Raw genomic sequence first — 22821 nt, 5'->3', positions numbered from 1 at the left:
GCTCACTCTTTCTTACACATCTGTCATTCCATCGCATCTGGGGTCTTCCTCTCTTGTACTGTCCCTCCACCCTTCCAAGTATGTTGTCCTTCTCCAAGGACTGTCCCTCCTGGCCACATGCCAAGAATTATGCAGTTAACTCAAAGGTATGCATCTTGGATCTACAGATTGGATCATTCTGTGCAATTTACTGCCTCTGAAAACCTGCTGGAGAATCAGCTATGAGTTGGTTCCAACTCAATGGAACCCAACATCAAGAACTTAGATCCTTGAAAGCTCTCTCTTAAGATTTTTCTACACTTGGCTGTGCTTTTAAAATTTTTAACTGTGAAATAAGAAGTATAGAAAGACTTTGGTACCTCTCTTCCAGGCAGGTCTAACATTCTGTGGTCCTATGGGTGTCTTGGTTGTGCAAATGTACTTAGCTGCTAATTAGATAGAGATTTCAGGCACCTCAAAGGGAAGGCCTATCTATATGTGAAGACTCAAAATTGAAAATTCTGTGGAACACAAGTCTACTCTAATGTGTATGAGGATACTGTGAGGCTGAGTCAGCTTGACAGCTCTTGGGTACCTTTGACTCAGAGATGCATTTGAAACTGTTAATGGATTATAGACTAAATGTGCAGTGTGTTCTCAGGAGCCCAAGAGAATGATCCAGAGATGCTGAGGCTAGCAAAGTTGTCTTCTTAATTCATGTCTAAAAATCCTGTTTCTAATCATGTTTGAATAGGGCAAGGACAAACACAAGCACATTTCAGACCTGGAGAACTGCCTGTCCTCTGTGAAGATTACAGACTTCAGGAGCTATGAGTTCCATGGCTTTAAGGTACTTCATAGACTGGTGGCTGTGCATCATGACTTCATTTCAGTCATTAGCCTAAGTTTTCAAATTATTGCCTTGTTCTAATGACAGAAAAGTACAGGAGGAGAAAACTAGGGCTGAGAAGGATGGAGGCGTGTCCTGCTCTGATGAACTTTGTATTCTTGGGAGGTCATTTTACTTTAAATAAAATATGGGCGAGTATTTGTAGACTATGAAGTGCAAAGCAAAGGTCAATGTCAAGAGTACCTCGTCACTTCTCTGAGTCTCAACTTGCCAATGAAAATTAAATTGTCTCCCTTAGGACAATATCTAAAGGTCTCCTTAAGCTCTAAAATTCATATTTCCTTATACTTTAGTCGTTTATTTCAGCAAGCTTTGTCATTAGAGTCTGGAATTAGAATTCTTACTTAATGGTTCTAAAGAAGAACTCTGAAAGAGTCCCATAATTAATCTCTTTGTTATTGAACTGTACCATTTTACATTCCCAGTAATAGTGCATGAGAGTTCCAATCCCACCCTATAATTACCAGTATTTGTTGCTTACTTTCTTATTGATCCTGGGGTGAAATAATATCTCACTGCTGTTTTCATTTGCAATTCTCTAATAATTAGTAATTGGAGACATGTTAGTGATTGAAGTTTGTGCATCCAATAGTTAATTTATCCCAAAAACCTTTTTTAATGACATTTTAAATGTGATTTTAACAAATGTTTACAGAAAAATTAAATTTTCATTCATTCATTGTTGTGTATTTACCCTCCCCTTCCATCCCCTTCCCCTAGTTCACTTAAAAAAAAATATTCATTGTTGCACAATTACCTACCTTACACTCCCCTCCCCCTAGACCTCTTTGCAATGATGTACTTCTTATTCTGGGCTGTTGTCATATGTATAACACCTAATCATATATTCCTTTTCATTAGTTCTTCCTTTTATCTGTTTCAATGCAACAGTCATTATCTATCCACTCTTATCCTATTTTCTTCCCCAAAAAGCAACTTTCAAAAAACCCCAAAAGGTGACACTACATGTACACCACACATGATGTACTGCACAGAAATCAAACTGACTAAATCTGTGAAAGGAATCATTGGAGAATCTCAGTATCAGTGGTCAAAACCAGGCTAGCTGCTGATTGTGGAATAGGCCATCAATTACTCAAGTGTAAGTTCAAATTAAACTGAAAAAAAAAAATTAAAGCAAGTCTACAAGAACCAAAGTATGACTTTGAGTGTATCCCATTTGAGTTTAATATCTCCAGAATAACTTTACGGCATTGAACACTTGTGATCAAGAATCAGGTGATTTATAGGATGACATCAAAGATATCATCTATGAAGAGAGCAAAAGGTCCTTACAATGATATAGAGAAGAAATAAAAGACCAAATAGGACGGCAGAAGAGACTCTAAAAAATGGACTAGAGCATCAAGAAGGCAAATCAATGGGGAGTAAGGCCCAAATGAAAAACAAATTAACCGATTTCAAAGGGTACCTTGAGAAGATAAAACAAGTATTCTAATGGAGTGTGTAAAAATCTGGAGTTGGAGAATAAAGAAAGAACTCACTTGGCATATCTAAAGTTGAAGGAATTGAAAAGTTAATTCAAGCCTCAAGTTGCAACACTGAGAAATGCTATTGGCAAAATCTTAAATGATCTAGGAAGTATCAAAAGAAAATAGAAGGAACACACAGAGTCATTGCACCAAAACAATTGGTTGACACTGAAAAATTTTAGTAATATCATATTATCAAGAGCCAATGGCAATGAAGTAAGAAGTTGAAGCTGCCCTGAAAGCATTGTTGTTGTTGTTGTTATGTGCCATCAAGTTGCTTGCGACTCATAGCCACCCTATGTACAAGAGCTCTAAACGCCATTCTATCCTATGCCAACGTAGCCATTTCAAACGCACTCATTCCCACCACTTCAGCCACAGAAATTATCAACAATATCGTTAATATAACATGTAAGCAAAGTATTGCTGCAGTTCATAAAAAAATGACTAAAATTCTACATTGACACAAAACTGCCGGAAGTTCACACTGAGTTTAGACAAGGTCGTGGCACCAGGGATATCACCACTGGTGTCAGATGGATCCTGGTTAAGAGCAGAAACTACTAAAAGAATGTCTATTTTTTTGCTTTATTGACTATCAAAGTCATTTTACCACATGGCTATGACTAATGTTGAGAGTAATGGAAATTCCAGAACACTTAGTTATGCATATTGAAACCAACACCTAGACCAAGAAGATGTTGTCTAAACAGAGCAAGGGAACATTGCATGGTTTAAAATCAGAAAAAGTATATGTCAGAGTTGTATCTTTTCTCTACACCTATTCAATCTGTATATTTGGATAAATCATTAGAGAATCTTGACTGTGAAGCAGAATGTGGCATCAGGATCAGAAGAAGATTCGTTAACAACCTGCAATATGAAGATGATACAACCTTGCTTACTGAGAGTGAAGATGACTTGAAATTCTTACTTCAGAGAATCAAAGACTACATTCTTCAATATGGATTTTATTTTAACACCAAGAAGACAAAAATCCAGGGGTATAGGTCCCACCATCTAGAGATCCTTGCCTCCACAGCTCTGGGGCCATACTAGAGACCAAATAGGGCATGATATTTTAGTATACAGAACTTCAAGCAGAGGAAAAAATTTTCTTAGCTCTCTGCAAGAGAGGGCTAACGTGAGACCTTCTACATATAAGCTGTTTGAGCTCACTGGCCTGATCTCCCTTCACATCAGAGATAAAGGAAGACAACAAGCTGGAGAAGAAAAGGTGAGGATAGTGAGGCTCTGCACTGAGAGCAAGCACACTCCATTGCTTACGGAGAGATGGATCTGAGGATTCCCTGGGGTTATAGGTCCCTCCATCTGGGAATCCTTGCCTACACAGCTGTGGGGCCATCTCAGGGACCAAATAGGACAAAAGACTTTAGTATTCAAAATTACAAGCAGAGGAAAGAATTTTTGTAGCTCTCTATAAGAGAAAGGACTTACTTGGAACACCCTGCACACAGCTTCTTGAGCTGACAGCCCTGATCTCTAATCTCATTCTACTCCAGAGACGAAGGAAGACATTAAGCTCCAGGAGAAAATGTGCATGAGAAACCGCTTGAGTGGAGCACTTGGTCTCACACCATTAGCAACTGCATACATGAAGAAAGCCTATAGAGTTGGTGTCAGGGATTACATCAAAGCGAGATTGCTACAGGACTAAAGTGCAGAACAGAGAGAACCTCAAAGACTTTAGGAAAGGCAAATTTTCCCAGAAAGGATTTACAGTAGAGTGAGTAGCTCATCCCATAGACTGAACATTTCAACATGGCAACTAATTAGTAACTTTAGAAAGACAAGAACCACCACTGACTTTCACAGACATAATATACACAACCTAACACTTACTAAGAAAAACTTCACATAATGTCAAGAAAGTAGCAAGCAGCTTCAAACACTGTGAAAAAAACCAAATTAAGCCTTCCCCCCCCACACCCCCACCAAAAAAGCAAAGAAAATTAGAGACCTCATATATACCCCAGAATCAAGAAGGTTGATGATATATGTTGACATGAAAACATTTTAACAGCTATGAATGAAAGTACAAATTATGGAAGAAACAATGGAAGTCACAAATAAAGGGAATAACCTAGAGATAGAGAAACAGAGAAAATATTTTGATGAAGAGTTATTTGGACAGCAATGGAAGAAGGTCCAAATGGTGGAAGAAACAATGGAAAAACTAAGAAAGCAAATGATCCAAAGATATGGAACCAGAAGAAATATATTGATGAGGAAGATCTTGCACAAATTGGAAGAAAATTGCAAAATAGGGAAGAAATAATTGAAACTATAGATAAAGAGACACCAAAACTTAAAAAACAATCACAAGATAGAGAGGGTACTGCCAAGACAGTACTAGAAATAACATAAAGGCATGGAAATGCAATACAGATTATTAAGACTGAAATGGCAGAAGTGTCCAATATGTTGGAAGGACAAAAAGTAGAACAGAAGAGATGGAACAGAAAGTCAATGAGGGCGAGCTCTGGTGGCCTAGTGGCAAGAAGCTGCACTGCAATCCCAGAGGTGTGCTGTTCAAATCCACCAGATGCTCTGCTGGAAAAGGAGGAACAATCTCCTCCTGTACCAGTCAAATCTGATTTGATGGTACACACACACACACACACACACACACACACACACACACACATACACACACAAAGAAAGTCAATTAGGTAGAAGACAAGAACCTCAATGGAAACATACTAGAAGAAAAATCAGAGATGAGACAAATAGAAAATGGAAAAAAAAGACAAACATTAGAATCATGTAGGATGATTTCAAAAGGAATAACATACATATGATTGAAATTCCAGAATATGAGAGGGATAGGGAAATCATTGAGAAAATTGTGAAAGAGGTAGCAGAAGAAAACTTCCCAAGTATGATGAAGCATGAGGAAATCCACATTCAAGAAACTCAGCAAACACCAAATACACTAGACCCCAAAAGGAAAACATCAAGTCATATCATAGCCAAATTCTCCAAAATAAAGGATAAGGATAGAATACTGAAAGCAGCATTAAACAGCCTCAAAGAGTAACCTACAATGGAAAAGCAATTAAATTGAGTTCTGATTTTTTTCAGCAGAAAACATGTGAGCAAAAAGACAATGAGATAGCACATAGAGAAAGCTGAAAGAAAAAAATTACCAACCAAGGATCTTGTACCCAGCAAAGCTCTCCATTAAATATGAAGAGAAATCATACCTTTTGCAGAAAATAGAGAATTTAAGGAATTTTTTAAAATAAGACCTTGTGAAAACACAATCTACAAGAACATTTAAGGGAAGTCCTTCACACATAGACACCAAAGTGGATGGACCATAGTAACAAGAAACAACAACAACAACAACAACAAATGGCAATGATAAAACATAGGCTGTCAATAATCATACTTTATGTAAATCAACTAAATTCACCAACCAAGAGAAAGAGAGTAGCAGAATGGATAAAAAACAAAGCCCATCAATATATTGTCTACAAGAGATACATCTAATAAGTGAAGAAAAAGATAAACTCAAAGTTTGGGGGGAAAAATATACCAAGCAAATGGCATCCACAGAAAAAGCAGAAGTGGCAATGCTAATCTCTGACAAAATGGACTGCAGAATGAAAATAACCATAAAAGATTAGGAAGGTATAAAATAAAAATTTTATCTTTAAAAAAAAATATTAGGAAGGACAGTATATAGTGATTAAAAGCACAGTAGATCAAGAAGACATAACATTGGCCAACATCTATGCACCAAATGATAGACCTGTTAAGTATATAAAACAACTGTTAATAGAATTGAAGAAATAGACAGCACCACATAGTGTGGGAGACTTTAACATACCACTCTCACCAAAGGACAGGTTAACTCAAAAGGAAATTAACAAAGATGCAAGAGACCTAAACTACACAGTTAGTCAACTCGACCTTGTGGATGTATTCTGAGCACTACACCCAAATGAAATTCAATTAACTTTTTTCTTAAGTGTGTATGGTACATTCTCCAGAATTAATCATATATTAGGTGAAAAAACAAGCCTCAACAAATTAAAAAAATATTGGAAAAAATGCAGTGTCTTCTAAGACCACAATGCTATAAAACTAGAATTAACCACAAGAGAATAAAGCTTATAAAGCCATCAATGTGAAAGTGAAATAACACCCTGCTAGAACATGTTTGGGTTATAGAAGAAATAAAGAATGAAATTGTGAAAAGTTCCTCAAAACAAATGATAACAAAAATTCAATGTACCAAAACCTCTGGGCTGCAGCTAAGGCAATAGGTGGCAGATCATAGCAATAGGCAAATAATAAAATACAAAGAAATAAGCAAAATTAATGATCTAATGAAACACCATCAAATAGAAAAAGAATAACAATCTAACCACATAGCCTCTAGAAGAAAGGAAATGATAAGAACAAAAACTGAAATCAATGAGATAGAAAACAGAAAAAAAAATTGAAACCATCAATAACACCAGGAGCTGATTTTTGAAACGGCCAATGAAACTGAAAAGCCATTGGCAAAATTTAAAAAAGGAGAAAAAACAAATAACTCAATTAAGGAATGATACAGGTGACATCGCAACAAACCAAAGGAAACTAAATCTATAATATTGAAACAATATGAAAAGCTACAAATGTTCAGGTTTTGGTCACAGGGTCGCTATTAGTCATCTATGACTCCACGATGCTTAACAACAACAACAACAACAAAAAACAACAAGAGAGCTCAGTTGACCTTGTGGATAGAAAGTGATGCCACCAAGCCAAAGGTGGGTGATTTTAGTCTGTGGCCCTCAGACCAATTTTAATTGTTTGATCAAACATTCTTCTAAGTGGTATGGCACTGGTAACTCGTTATATAGCAGAGGTAACTCGTGCTTGCTATGATGCTGAACACTGTGACACTGATGTGGTAAATGTGATAATGGCTACCCGTGATGGAAAGTGTTTGGTGGAGCTCCCTGATTAAACAAGTTTGAAAGCAGGAGTGGCATCCACTTCCGAAATAGCTTGCCTCTGGAAACACTGTGGATTAGAGAAACGATGAAAGTTACACACGTGTTCAGGTCTTTTGTTCATAGGGTCGCTATGAGTCGTCTATGACTCAATAACACTTAAGAACAACAACAAAAAACTCTGATAAATTTGAAAACTTAGAGTAAATGGACAAATTGCTTTAAACTTGTGCCCTACCTAGATTGATACAGCCAGATGTAGAACACTTGAACATATCCATCACAAAAGAAGAAATTGAGCAGGCCATAAAAAGACTTCCCCATAAAAAATGCCCTGGACCAGATGACTTCATGGCTGAATTCTACCAAACATTCAGAGAAGATTTATCACTAATCCTATTTACGTTATTTCAAAAAATAGGTAAAGAAGGAATGCTCCTAGAGACATTCTATGAAGCAAGCATAACCCTAATACTAAAACCAGGGAAAGTTATTACAAAAAAAGAAAACTATACAGCAACATCTCTCATGAACATAGACGCAAAAAATTCTTAACAAAAAGCTAGCCAATATAATCCAAAAGCACATAAAAAAAAATAATTCATTATGAATAAGTGGGATTCGTAGAGGTGTGAAAGGATGATTCAGCATAAGAAAAACAATTTATGTAATTCACAACATTAACAAGGCAAATAACAAGAACCAAATATAAATTTTAAATATGTGTCCTTTGTCAGATGTGTTATTGCCTGACATTATTTTTCTTAGTCTGTGGGCTCTTCCTTTTTACCCCTTTGGAGAAATTCTTGATGCATTCAAGATTTTAAATTTTAGAAGCTCTCATTTAAGTATTTTATCTTTCCCTAGTGTAATCTTTTTGGCTCTGCTTGATACGTCTTTTTATGCCATGGACTAGAGCTCCTACATTTGTACCTAGTTTACCTTTTCATGATCTTTTTTTAAAATTTTATTAATTTTAATGAATGTTTACAGAGATTTTGGATTTCCATTCATTCATTGTTGTATTTCTCTCCCTGCCCACTCCTCCCCTACCCCAGTTTGCTCTTCTCTTTGAAAAATAAAGTAACATGCTTTCATTGGTATACAATCCCCCACCCCGCAACCTCCTCCTACACTCCACTATGCAACCTTCATTCTGGACTTCTGTCATGGTGATAATACCCAATCATATATTGCTTTTAAACTATTCTCTCCCTCATCTGTTTCAAAGCAGTCTACATGATTATCCAATTTTTTCCAGTCTCATCCCAACCCTGATGTCAGTCCCATTCCACAACAGTGGCATTATGCAGTATTTGTCCTTTTGTGACTGAGATATTACTCAGCATCACCCATTTTGAATAATATTGCATGAGTTCCTTGTTTTTCAATGCAGTGTAGTATTCCATTGTGTGACTATACCACAGCTTCTCTATCCATTCATTTGTTGATGGGCACTTAGGTTGTTTCCAACTCTTTGCTATTGTGAACAAAGCCACGATAAACATGAGTGTGCATATATCTGCCTGGATGACAGTTATGGTTTCTTTGGGATATATTCCCAGTAGAGGAATTACTGGGTCAAATGGTATTTCTATTTGCAACTTTTTGAGAAAACCTTCTCATGATCTTTTATTCCTAGGTTCTTGATCCATTTAGTTTGTATGTATGGTGTAACATTATTTCCATACTCTATATATGGATATCCAGTTTGGCCAGCACTATTTTCTAAAGATGTTTTCATTCATTTCTCCATTTAATGACATTTGTCTTTTTGTTAAAGATCAGTTGACAAGGTGGATTGATTTCTGGGTTCTCCATTCTATTTTATTGGTCTAGATATACTGTACCAGCACCACAGTGGTGTGTGTGTTTGTTTACTTGTTTGTTTGGCACTTCTTTTCCTGACTTACTTAATTTTGTTATATAAAAAACCACTAAGTGCTGGCCACAGCTAGAGCCTGGGTCCTCTACATGGAGACTCTGGTGCAGGTCTTTGCAAGATGGGCAGTGAATTCCTGATAGAGAGATATGCTAAGCACAGACTCTTCCCAGAAGTCTGGCTCAGGTATCTTCGTAGGTCTTGGAGATGACATCAAAGGTCGCCTTGGCAAGTTTGCCCGGGATTGAGATGTAGTGGTCATCAATTCCAGCCATCAGCAGCAGATTCTTTGGCTCAGGGGCCCTTTTATAATAAACTAGCTCAAAGAGTATCACCAAGTAACTAAAATTCCAAGTCATAACCTAATGCAACATCAATTTTATTCCTTTTCATCATAAACTGAAAAGAACATCTTGCACACTGTCGTGCTTTATCCTGGGGAGGGTGTTAGATTCCCAAAGTCACACACAGAGAAGTTCTGATTTGGGTTGTCTGAGGAGCAAACAAGCATGCTGGGCCTGCAGCAGAAAATCATGAGCTCAGGGCTGGTTTCTTCTTGCTGCTTTACAGTAAGAGCAAATAGCAACCAGATCAAACGACGGGGCAGGAAATGTTCTCCTTACCTTTTTGTATCTTCATGCGCAGGATAAGACTTGGAATGAAGTCATGGAAACACATCTAAAACTTCCGACTGATCAATTAGACCTGAGAAAGCAGCAAGAGGCCATGTGGGAACTCTTCACGAGTGAATGCACTTATTTTTTGGACCATTTATTAGTTCTTAAGATGGTAATGTTGAATATTTAATTTGTTTCTTGATAATTTGTTTTCCTTTTCCACAACCAAAAAAAAAAAAAAAAGAGTATCTTCCTTCCTTTTAGAAAAGTGTCTTGTTGATTTTTAACTACTAATTTGTTGTCTCTATAGTACGTTCTTGAGTAAATTTAACTGAATCGGATGTCATCTTTTAAGTGAGCTAATTCAACTTCTCATCCCTCCTGCCTTATTCTCATTCTGTCTTTGTACACTAATGTCAGGGTGCTCACAATCTCCCTAAAGGCAGCCCACCTCATCTCCAGCTTCCTCTTTGGAGAGCTTGGAGATGTTTGTCAGCTAGAGGGTGCTGTGGCAGAGTTCCAGTACTACCTTCACATGTACAGATGGACTTGGCTTAAGAGTGTATTCATGCTATGATAACAGAGAGCATTCTGATTCCCCAACTGTTGCATACATCTTTGGAGCGAGAAGCTGTGCCAGTCAGCATTACAAACTGCAAGTAAAGGCTTTTTGAGAAAGGTAACAAAATGTGGTATCCACTAAAAGCTTCATTGCAAAGATATTTTTAAATGTTTTTTTTTATTATATGCTGCCTTGATAAATAAGAATATAGATGATACATAATAATACCTATATGTAAACTGTAGTGGATAACAGCAAAATAAAATCCTTATCCCATTCATGCTGTTTAAGGGAATAAAACAACAACAACAAAACAAAACAAAAAACCTGGTTAAATGCCGAAGGGTGTGCATTAACCAAGGACTCTTTAAGACTGAGAAAAGACACCACCCTGGAAGCAGAAGGGCTGCCCGGTTGACTTTTGACTATGAGTGATGAAATATATGATTTGTTTTTATGTGAAGTGAGTTTTGAAGCAGTTGGTGATGCAGCAATAGCTGATTATCACAAATGTCAATGATAACACTAACAATGCAATATCTTGCTATTAAATGTTAACACCTAGGGGAGTTAACATATTCATGATGGGTTCACATTTTCTTCTAACTGAATGATGCCTGGTTTGGCCCTGAGACAGCAGCTTCCTTTCATGAATGCAGTGCAGATGGGCCACACTGCTCAAAGGTTGCCTCAGCCCATAAGCAATTTGGAATCCTTGTACTGTCTTATTCAGAAAAAAATTTTTTTAAAAGCTCTGTGTTGGAAGCTCAGAGCTGAAGTGGTGAATGTGGTTCTGATTTGCTGTGTGACCTTAGGAAAATCTGGTCCTGCATATTCTAAGACAGAGGTTTGCACACATTTTCTGTAAAGGGCCAGCAAGTAAATATTTCAGTCATTGTAGGCCATGCAGGTTGTTGTAACCACTCAGCTCTACCACTGCTTTGCAAGAGCAGCCAGAGACAACATGCAGATAAATGCACATGACTCTCCAAGAAAATGCTTACAAAAGCAGGTGAGATTTTGCCTATGAGCTGTAGTTTAATCTCTCTGCCCCAAACTATAAAGTGTGGATGTCAATACTATCTCTGGCTACTTCATGAGGTTATTGGGAGAATCCAACTAGTTATCTTTGTAATAAATCTTTACAAATGTCAGTTATTTTTTTTCTCACATATATTTATTGTCAGTCACACTGCTTAGTACTTTACCAGCAAAATTTAAATTCCAAATACGCTCGACGAGAAAATGAAAAACTTAAGAGACTATAGCAGTTAGAATGCTCTCAGAAGCAAGTAAGAGAAAACTAACCTAAGTAATAAAACACTTCACTGGCCCAGGCGACAAGTACAGAAGTAAAACAGAATTCAATGTTAATTGGGTCAAATTCAAAATGAAGACACCATTTCTTTTCATCTCCCATCTCTCTGACTTCTGTGGCATTATTTCACACTATGACGGTTTCCTCTGAAGTTGCACAATGGCTCCCATCTTTGAGTTCGTACACTGAGAGAGTATAAGGGAATCTCTTCACAGGGTTCATAGTGAAAGTTTTGAGATTCAACTTGATGGAACTGGCTTAGGTCACATGTTCATCCTTAAACTATTCTGACTGAAGAGGAATGTGGTGATTAGTTTAAGGCAATCAGAGCTTATCCCTGGGAGTGATGTTTGCTTCCCTTTGTGGGCAAGAGTCGATTCCGAAATGAAAAACCAAGATGCTTGAAGGGGAAGAAAGAGAAGCAGGGATGTTGGATGATAGGTGATAATGTTACTACAGAGTTCTAGTCCTTGAAGCTACACTGCCTCAGTGGCCCTAGTAAACAGCACAGAGCATTCCATCTGCTGTTTCTTCCATAGGTTTTTCAAACTAACTTCCTTAATCTCAAGTGTCCCACTGTATCTGGAGTATAGATGCACCTTCCTTTCCACTATAAACCTGCATTTCTAAAAGTTGCTTGTAAATTGAATTTAAGTCACTTGAACTCACTAGAACACTATACTTAAAAGAAGGCAAATTATTCTGTAAAGTGAAGACTCCTATAGCAAAAGGAGAGTTACTCAATCTATTTTGCCAGCCCTTCTGCAGTGATATGTTCTTATATGTTTTAAATTCGTGAATACTGACAAACGTCTAGACAACTCCTAATATACAAATTGGCATCGCTCTAATTCACTGGTTCTCAAAAAGGCATCAGAGTCATTTAGAAAATTATTTAAAAGGTAAATCCTCAGATGGTCATCATATACTTACTAAAGAAGAAACTCTAGCAATTCAGAGCTTCTAGTCAGATCTGGTGGCCTGGTGATAAGGAGCTGCACTGTCAACCCAAAGGCAGGCAGGTAAAATCCAGCAGTTGCCGGGCAGGAGAAAGGTGGACAAATCTCCCATGTGATTTACTGCCTCCGAAAACCTCCTTGAGGGTCAGAGCTGTGGGTGGGCTCGGACTCAGCAGTATATAACAATAGTCAGAGCCTGAGAGTGCTCTGGTGCTGTAGCCCATAGAAGTTGTGCAGTTAATCCAAAATTAGTGTCTGTCTGGGAGTTCAAGTCCACTAGAGGCTCCTTGGGAGAAATACAATCTCCTCTCATGGAATTTTGGTGCCTAGTTGTTCTTCATTGTGAAAGCAGCAAATCAAGTACAACTAACATAAGAACTCTCTTGGAGTTCCCTTAGTCTTTAATGACTCTGGTGGCCTAAGTGTTGGGGAGTTTCACTGCTAAACTAAAGGCCCTGTCTCTGTCAGTTCACACCTAATTGAGGTTCCAAAGGAGAACTATGGGCAGTCTCCTGTGCAACTTACACCCCTGGAAGCCTGCTTGGAGGGTCAGCTCAGAACTGGCTCCACAGCACTGAGGGTTTTCTTAGTTTAATGAAATGGAAACATTTTACTAATAAACATTATTAGTAAAATCTTTGTATTTTAATAAATGTTAAAAAAAAAAACCTCAGAAAGAGCATAATTAAGAGAAAGATGAAGAGTCTCCTCCCTTACCATTTCCTCTTGCTTCCGTTTCCTTTGAAAACCTGCTGGAGGGTCAGCTCTGAATTGGCTCCAACTTGATGGCAGTGAGTTTGTGTTTAACCCATTGATTGTCTATTTTTAATTCTCTTTGAGTAAAGAACATTTTGGTCATTTGCAGAGAAAGAAGTAAATGAGAACACAGAATGGATGTTGATTTGCTACCCACTCAGTGTTGTCAGACAGAGAAGAATGCTTGAGATTTCTTTTGCCCTAGGTGATAGGGGGGAAAAATCCATTTGGGCAGATTGTTTTTCAAAGGGAAGGTTGTTTAGAGTCATAAAAGCAACAATAACTCCTCACAAAAGAGTACACTTCCAATATGCTTTATGAGGTTTAAATGCCATTGTTTGCACTTAGCAAAATTCTTACTACCAGGAGATACTGATTTCTAAATTGTTTTCTAAAGCTATGCACAGTTGTTTCGTGCTTAATGTTCCCTCAAAGGGTACATTTCAAAATTAAAAAGCAGAATCTAATATACTTTTTTTCCCCAAAGATCTTTATGAATACACTGAAATATCTACAAACTCATGAATACTTCCTGGATGTGGATTTATGGAGACTTTTTGCAAACCTGGAGGAGTTAAGTCAGGTAAGTCAAACAAGGAAGATGCTTGTATCACCATGTTTAAAAATCCATCAGAAGATGGTGAAAATTCATGGTTGGTCTATTCCTGCGATTTAAATTAATTCCATGTGTACCAGACTGTGGAATATGGTACTCCGTGTTCCCTTCCACCATATCTTTTGATCAGAGAAGTTTAGGCTATAGAAAGAAATCTAAGTATCCTTTGCCATCTTTCTAATAGATGACAAACTTCAGCTACCCTTTGGTAACCTTTTCTGGTTTTCCCTGACTATTTAAGAAAAGAGATCTCTGGTGGTGTGGTCTAGAAGGAATCGTGCTGCTAATGCAAAGCCTATCTGGAGATTCAGACCCACCGCAGGCTTCTCAAAAGAAAGATAAGCAATCTCCTCTCATGTGACTTACAGCCTCCAAAGCCTAGAGAGTCAGCTATTAGGAGGCGCTGACTTGACAGTGATGAGCTGAATTGGAGATTTAATAAAGTAGACAGATTCCTAACATCTCTGTAACCATCCTAAGTGTTTATTTACAAATGAATGCCCTTTCCTCACCTGTATTTTAAATAGCTTCTAAAAATAAAGAGGAGGAAGAACAACATTCATGTATGCATGAACACCAAGAGTGGAGAAAATGAATAGTTTTACTTTTACAAAAGGGATAAACTTGGAATGAAAAATACCGCTAAGAAAATTTTAAGTTCCCCAAATATTTATTTCATAAGCCTGAATGTCTATCCTTCTCTTGGTCTCTTTCTTTCTGGCCCTAGACTAGTTTTGGCTTTGTGAACAGTCTTTTCAGCATCATTAAGGACTATGTTGACTCAGCTGAGACTTCCATATCGATGGATTTCATTTCCGTGCTCACAAAGGTAAAATCCTTCCAAGAGATCTCCATTTCGTTCAATAAATCCATGGGTGTCCTTGGAAAATTGTTTGTATCTCTTTGAGTTTTGTTCGGGGGCAGTCCCATCATTCTCCTCCAACAAGAATCCCTTTCTTTGGTAGTCAATTTCTTTTTATTTAAATAACTTTCAGATTATCTTTCCCCTTTGTACATTTCCTGTGTGAATTTCATTGTCACACACACAAATCTGCATACACGGGGAATCCATTGCCAGGCCCGCTTTTCAAATTACTTTCATTAAAGCAATATTCATGTCAATAGTTTCCAGTATGCTAATTACATGGTTCAGTTGTTCCTGTAACAAAAGTGCCAGTCTCTTGCAAAACAACAAAATGAACATTCAAATGTATCATCATGCGTTATAGCGCTCTACGAAACAAGAAAAAAGGAAATTCCTGATTTGATAAATACTATACATTTGGTGGCCTGGTGGTAAGAAGCTGTCCTGCAATTTTCAGAGCACGCAGTGCAAGGCCACCCGCTGCTTTGTGGGAAAGAGACGAGCAATCTCCTCTCATGCGATTCCTGCCTCTGAAAACCTGCTGGAGGATCAGCTATGGGTCAGTTCTGACTTTACAACACACAACAACAACAACAACATACATTTCTTGAGGAGCTCTGGTGGCCTAGTGCGTAAGGAGCTGCACAGTCAATGCAAAGGTGTGTGGTGTGAATCCGCCAGCTGCTCCTGAAAGAAGGGCAGTCTCCTCCCACAAGATGTACTGCCTCTGAAAACCTGCTGAAGACTCACCTACGAATTGGTTTCAACTCTATGGCACATGAAAACAAAACACGCACCTCAACACTTTTATTTCTTTCCATTTAGAGCTTTTAATCCAGTTGTGTGAGCAATACACAAGTGGTGCCTGTCTGGTGGTTTGAATTCACCAGCAGCTCTTTTTACATTCAACCAGACTAGACGTTTTATAATCGATAACGCAAACTCCATCAAGTCAGAACCAACTCATAGCAGACCATCCATTGGGCTCCAAAGGCTATAAATCAATCCCGCAGGAGGAGATTGCACATCTTTCTCCCTCAGAGCTGCTCATGGATTCAGACAACTAGAGAAATGTAATCTCTGGATTAGAATTCCAAAGACGAATTGCATCGGGAAAGTCAGCTCTCAGGGACCTCTCCAGAGTAATGAAGAGCAATGACGTCAGGCTGGAGACTAAGGTGTGTCTGATCCAGGCCATAGTCTTTGCAATTGTGTGCTATGCTTCAGAGAGCTGGGCAGTGCCGAGGGATGATAGAAAGAGAATTTATGCCTTTGAGCTGTGCTTCTGGAGAAGAGTGTTGAATACACTGTGGACTGCTAGAAGAACAAACAGGTTTGTCCTGACGAGGGTAAATCCGGACTGCTCCTTGGAGGCAAGGATTCTGAAGCTTCGTCTGACATACTTCGGGAATGTTGCAAGGTGGGACCAGTGCTTGGTGAGGGACATCATGTTTGGGAGGGTGGAGGAATAGCACAAGAGAGGAAGATCCTCAATGAAATAGGTCGATTCAATTATTGGGGTAAGGGTGGTAGGTTTGTCAGAGACAGTGAGTTTGGCGCAGGGTTTACGGTTCTTGTACATAGTGTTGCCATGAGTCACAAGCGACTCGACGACACATAACAACGACAACCAAGCTCCTATATCATTTATACTGGAACAGATCTCATGTCAGTCAGAATTGCCTCAACTGACCTTTCAGTGAGTTTTCTATGGCTGCCTATGTTTTACCTATAGAGCTATTGGCGAATTAAAATCACCAGACTTTATAACAACAAAATTTCCAACGGACTAAGTCAGCTAAAACCCATTGTTATAGTTGTTGTTTGCTCCACAGAGTTGGAACCTACCTATAGCTGACCCTCCAGCAGGTTTTCAGAGGTCATTAATTGCACAGGAGATAACCCATCCTCTCACAGAGCAGCTGGTGGCCTCGAACCATGTGTCTTCAGGATTACAGTGCAGCTTCTTGCCACTAGGCCACCAGAATTTCTAGAAAAAAAAAAATCATTGAGGTTTAAAGAGCACTTACTAAGTACTATGTGTGAGGCTGGTACTGCATAGACAGTAAACTACACTACCAACTCTTTGGAAATTTGGGGGCTATTGTTTTTATTAGGTATTATCAAGTTGGTTCTAACTCAAGTAGCAACCCCGTATAGCTAAACACTGATCAGTCCTGCTCAAAGTATGTGAGGAAAAGCTCCAAAGAGCATTCTGGCTGCACCCTCTCTAAGACATCTTTGTTTGTTCTCTTGGCCATCCATTGGATTTTCAGTGTTCTTTTTCCAACCTCGCAGCCCAAAGGCTTCAAGTCTTCTTCTGTCATCCTTATTCATTGACCAGCTTTCACATGCACAGCAAATTATTGGAAAGACCATAGCTTGAATCATATACACCTTAGTCCTTAAACTTACATTATACTTCATAAAGGGCCTATATATTTGACTCTACATTTTTAGAACCCAACTGGAGGATTAAGTTTATTATATGCTGAAGGATATTTGATAAAACTTAGATTTTGTTATTATAATCACTTACCTTCAATGCAAGTGTACCATCATCCAACAGACACCAGGATTAGAAGTAGTACTTGCTATCAGGGAGCTCTAATAGCACAGTCCATAGGGAGTTGCACTGTTTGACCCAAGGTTATGACTCTCTGGTAGTTCAAATCTACCAGCAGTTCTGAAGGAGAAAGGTGGGAAAATTTTCTCCCACTAGAGAGTTAAATGTGTTGGTTCCAGCTTGAGGAAAATGAGTTTTGAGTTGAGTTGCTGGTATGTGCCATATGAGATACGTAGCTCTCACCAAAGCACAAACAAAAATAAAAGATTAAGGAAATCAAGATGTCCTAAGTAGAATTGTCTCTACTTACAGAGAGCTTGTGTGGATTATAACAAATTATGGCTGACATTGAGAAGAATGGGAATCCCGGAATTCATAATTGTGCTCGTGCGAAACCTAGACCTAGACCAAGAGACAATCGCACAAACAGAGCAAGTAAACACTATTGTTGTTGTGGTGGTGGTACACTGTCAAGTTGCAACTGACCCATAGCTAACCCTCCAGTTAATCACATGGGAGGAGATTGCCCATCCTTCGCCCATGGAACAGCTGGTGGATTAGAACCACATGCCTTCATAATTGCAGCATAGCTTCCTACCACCAGAGCTCCCCGGGAACATTGCATGGTTTAAAACTAGGAAAAGTATGTGCCAGGATTGTAGCCTTTCTCCATACCTATTTAATCTGTATGCTGTGAAAATTATTCAAAAAGTTGGACTCTATGAAGAAAAATGTAGTATCAGGATCAGAGGATAACTTATTAATAACCTTAATTATGTGAATGACATAACCTTGCTTCCTGAAAGTAAGAGGACCTTGAAGCACTTGCTGCAGATGGTTAAATATTACAGCCTTCAATAAGGATTGCATCTCAACATCAAGAAAACAAAATTTCTCCCCACTGGACTTATAGGCAACATCATGATAGATGGAGAAAAGATTGAGACTGTCAATTACTTCATCTTACTTGGATCCACAATCAGTACACTTGTTACCAACAGTCAAGATATAAGGAGACATATTGTACTGGGAAAGCATGCAGTCAGGGACCTCTACAATTTACTGAGTAACAATAATGTCAGTTTGAGGGTCTAAGGTGTACCTGATTCAGGCAATGATCTTTTCATTTACTTTCAATGCATCTGAGAGCTGGACAATGAATAAGGACAACAGAAGAAGATTGCTGCCTTTGAACTGTAGTGTTGGAGAAGAGTATTGAACATCCGAGACTGCTAAAAAAAACAAACAGACATTTTTTAGAGAAGATGCAGCCAGAGTGCTCCTTGGAGACAAAGATGATGAAGCTTCATCTCACATACTTTGGGCATGTTGCTAGGAAAGGTCAATCCTTGGAGAGAAACATCATGCTTGGAAAAATGGAGGGATGGTTGAAGGAAAGGAAGATCCTCAACCAGGTGGACTGGCACAGTGACTGCAGCAATGGGCTCGAGTGTGTCAGAGATTGTGAGGATGGCACAGGACAGAACAGGGTTCAGATCAGTTGTTCATAGAGTCAATACAGTTGTACCTGACTCGATGGCACAACAACAGCAACATAAAGCCTAATGGTAAGGAAGTGTGCTGCCAACCCAAAGGCATGCAGTTTGAATCCACCAACTGCTCTGTGGGAGAAAGAAGGTCAGTCTCCTTCCATGCAATTAATTGTCTGAAAACTCACTAGAGGATCAGTTATGAGTAGGGTCCTACTCAATGGTACATAACAACAACACAAATCATGGAAAGAAAAAGGGGGGAGGCCTGATGGTGCAGTGGGTCAGTACTAAGCAGCTAGCCACAATATATGATGTTTTGTTTTTTTAATTTTTTTATTATTATTATTATTTTATGTGTGTATCATCAAATCAGATCCAACTGGTACAGGAGGAGGTTGCCCTCCTCTAGCAGAGCATCTGGTGGATTTGAACCGCAATATATGATGTTTTGAATTTATCAGTCACCTTGGGCGAAAAAGATCTAGCAGTCTGCCCTTGTAAAGCAGTTTTATGGGATAGTTCTACTATGTTCTAGAGGGTTGCGTGTGTGTGTGTGTGTGTGTGTGTGTGTGTGTGTGTGTGTGTGTGCGCGTGCAGTGTGTATATATGTGCTGCCAACCCAAAGGCAGGAGATGTGAGTCCACCAGCTACTTCAAGGAAGATGAGCAATGACTTCCTGTAAGCTAGCGGAGTTCCCTAGTGCTATGAGGTATTGGGAATTAGAACACTTTAGTAGTTATACTCAAATTATCAGGTAAACAAAATTAGTATACGCAGACTAAGTATTGAAAAGACGTTATTAAAAATTTATACATACGTATGTATACATACACCCTCCATGAGATGGATTGATACAGTAACTAGGGCAACAGGGTAAGTGCATTGGAGTCAGTGAGACTGGCTCAGGACAGGGCAGACCTCAAATCGATTGTACATAAGGTCGCTATGAGTCACAGGTGACATGGCATCACAAAACACCAACAATGTAAACATGGTGGTCTGGTGGTTACAAATTGCACTGTAATCTCAGAGATATGCAGTTTGAATCCATCACCTGCTCCACAGGGGAAGGATGCATAATCTCCTCCCATGCAGTTTACTGCCTCTGAAAACCCACTGGACAGTCAGCTATGGGTCAGTTCCAGCTCAATGGTATCAACAACACCACCACACACACACATACACACATATATATGTATATGCACATACACATTTATATATATAACCTTGAGGAAAATGGGATTATCGAACACTTGACCATGCTTATGTGAAACCTATACTTGGACCATCCAGTATTTCCTTGCTCTGTCCTGACAACTGCCTTTTGGTTCAAGTATAGTTTTTGCACTAGCATAATCAAGTGTTCTGGGATTCCCATTCTTCTCAGAGTCAGCCACAGTTTGTTGTGATCCACACAGTCAAATGCCTTTGCATAATCAATGAAACAGACATTCCACTGGTACTCTCTGCTCTCGGCCAAGATATATCTGACATTAGCCCTAATACCATGGCCTTTTCTAAATCCAGCCTGCACTTCAAGCAGTTCTCTGTTGATGTGCTGATCCAGTCATTTTTGGATAATCTTCAGCAGAATCTTGCTTGCATGTGATATCAATGATACTGTTCAATAATTTCCACACTTTGTCAGATCACCTTTCTTTGGAATTGGAACAAATATAGATCTCTTCCAGTCAGTAGGCCAGGTGATTGTCCTCCAGATTTCTTGGCACAACTTGGTGAGCACACCCAGGCCAGTGTCTATTTGTTGAAATATGTCAGTTGATATACCATCAATTCCTGGGGCCTTGTTTTTTGCCAATTCTTTCAGAGCAGGATTGGAGGTAGAGTCCTCAACAACTTGCACTATGTTGATGACACAACACTGCTTGCTGAAACTGAGGAGGACCTGAAGCGCTTGCTGCAGAAGGTCAAGGGATGAAGTCTTCAATATGGAATGAAGCTCAACATCAACAAAACAAAGATTCTCACCACTGGGTTGATTGTCAGCATCATGACAGATGGTGATGAGTTTGAGATTCTTGACAGCTTTAGTTTGCTTGGCTCTACAATTAACACTCTTGGTATCAGCATCCAGGAAATTAAAAGACAAATTGCATTGGGAAAGTCTGCTGTTACAGACATCTCCAAAGTATTGAAGAGCAATGGTGTCAGTCTGGAGATTAAGGTGTGCCTGATACAGGCCATGGTCTTTGCAGTTACTTGTTATGCATCAGAGAACTGGACAATGACTAGGGATGATAGGAGAGTTGATGCCTTTGAGCTGTGGTGCTGGAGAAGAGTATTGAATATACATGGACTACTAGTAGAACAAACAAGTTCATCCTGGAGAGGGTGAATCCAGGCTGCTCCTTGGAGGTAAAGTTTCTGAAGATTCATCTGACTTACTTTGGACATGTTGTAAGGTGGGATCAGTCCTTGGAGAGGGACATCGTGGGAGGTTGGAGGGACAGTGCAGGAGAGGATGACCCTCAATAAAAGGGATTGATTCAGTCTCTGGGGTAATGGGGGATAGATGTGACAGAGACCATAAAATTGTCAAGGGATAGAGTAGGGTTTAGGGCTATTGTACATAGAGTTGCTATTGAGTTGCAGCCAACTTGATGGTATAACAACAACATACGTGTACCAAGAAGCAGTCATCAGAATTGAGCAAGGAAATACTATAAGGTTCAAAATGAGGAAAGGAGTGCATCAGGGATGCATCCTGTCCCCATACCTTTTCAATCTGTATGCAGAACAGATCATTCGGGAAGCAGGGCTTTATGAGCAGGAGTGTGGCATCAGGGTTGGAGGAAAACTCATTAACAATCTATGATATGCAGATGACACAACCTTGCTTGCTGAAACTGAAGAGGACCTGAAGCACTTGCTGCAGAAGGTCAAGGACTGTAATTTTCAATATGGATTGAAGCTCAACACCAAGAATCCAAAGATTCTCCCCACTGGACCAACTGGAAGCACCATATTAGATGGAGAAGAGATTGAGGTTGTTAACAATTATTGTTAGCAATTACAACTTGCTCAGATCCACAATCAGCACTCTTAACACCAGCACTCAGGAAATTAAAAGAAGAATTGCATTGGGAAATCTGCTGATATGGACTTCTCCAGAGTGCTGAAGAGCAACGATGTTAGTCTATATACAAAGGTGCATCTAATCCAGGCCATGATTTTCTCAATTACTCATTATGTGTCAGAGAGTTGGACAATAACTAAGGATGACAGAAGAAGAATAGATGCCTTTGAGTTGTAGTGCTAGAGAAGAGTCTTGAGCATACCATGGACGGCCAAGAAAAGAAATAGTTCTGTCTTGGAGAGGGTGAAACCAAGTCTCTCCTTGGAGGCTAGGATTTTGAATCTCTACCTCACTTACTTTGGGCACATAGCCAGGAAGATCCATCCATGGAGAAGGACATCATGCTCGGAAGGGTAGATGGACAGCGCAGAAGAGGGAGACCCTGGATTGATACAGTAACTGGATCAATAGGGGTTGGTGAGTCAGAATTAGTGAGACTGGCTCAGGACATGGACGGGTTCAGAGCTGCTGTACATAAGGCTGCTATACATTGCAGGCAACTCAATGGCACATACTAACAATAACATACTATGACAGGTTTGGTAGCAGAAGTGACATTCACTTCCTAAATAATATGAACTTTGATAAATGTTCATAGCTGTAGAGGTGCTTCAGGCCTTTTGTTAATAGAGTTGCTATGAGTCGTGCTCTACTCAAAGGCAATCAACAACACAACGTGTGTGCTTGTGTTTTGTTGTTGTTGAGTACCATCAAGTTGGAACTGAGATTATATAT

General features: G+C 39.1%; 1 protein-coding gene across 1 annotated transcript in view; it reads left to right on the top strand.

The window, feature by feature from the left end:
• Positions 1–746: 746 nt before the first annotated feature.
• PLEKHG7 (pleckstrin homology domain containing, family G (with RhoGef domain) member 7) overlaps positions 747–22821 on the top strand; it is a 57380-nt gene continuing 35305 nt past the window's right edge. The window contains exons 1-4 of the mRNA XM_006898487.1: positions 747–829; positions 9883–10026; positions 13937–14032; positions 14793–14894. Of these exons, the coding sequence (XP_006898549.1) occupies positions 9904–10026; positions 13937–14032; positions 14793–14894 (321 nt within the window). The 5' untranslated portion in view covers positions 747–829; positions 9883–9903. The remainder of the gene's footprint in view (positions 830–9882; positions 10027–13936; positions 14033–14792; positions 14895–22821) is intronic.

This window comes from Elephantulus edwardii, unplaced genomic scaffold (assembly GCF_000299155.1).
Source record: "Elephantulus edwardii isolate Elephantulus edwardi_28Jun2011 unplaced genomic scaffold, EleEdw1.0 scaffold00231, whole genome shotgun sequence".
Lineage (NCBI taxonomy): Eukaryota > Metazoa > Chordata > Mammalia > Macroscelidea > Macroscelididae > Elephantulus > Elephantulus edwardii.
Note: the sequence above shows the minus strand (reverse complement) of the source record. Positions and strands in the feature narration are given on the sequence as shown.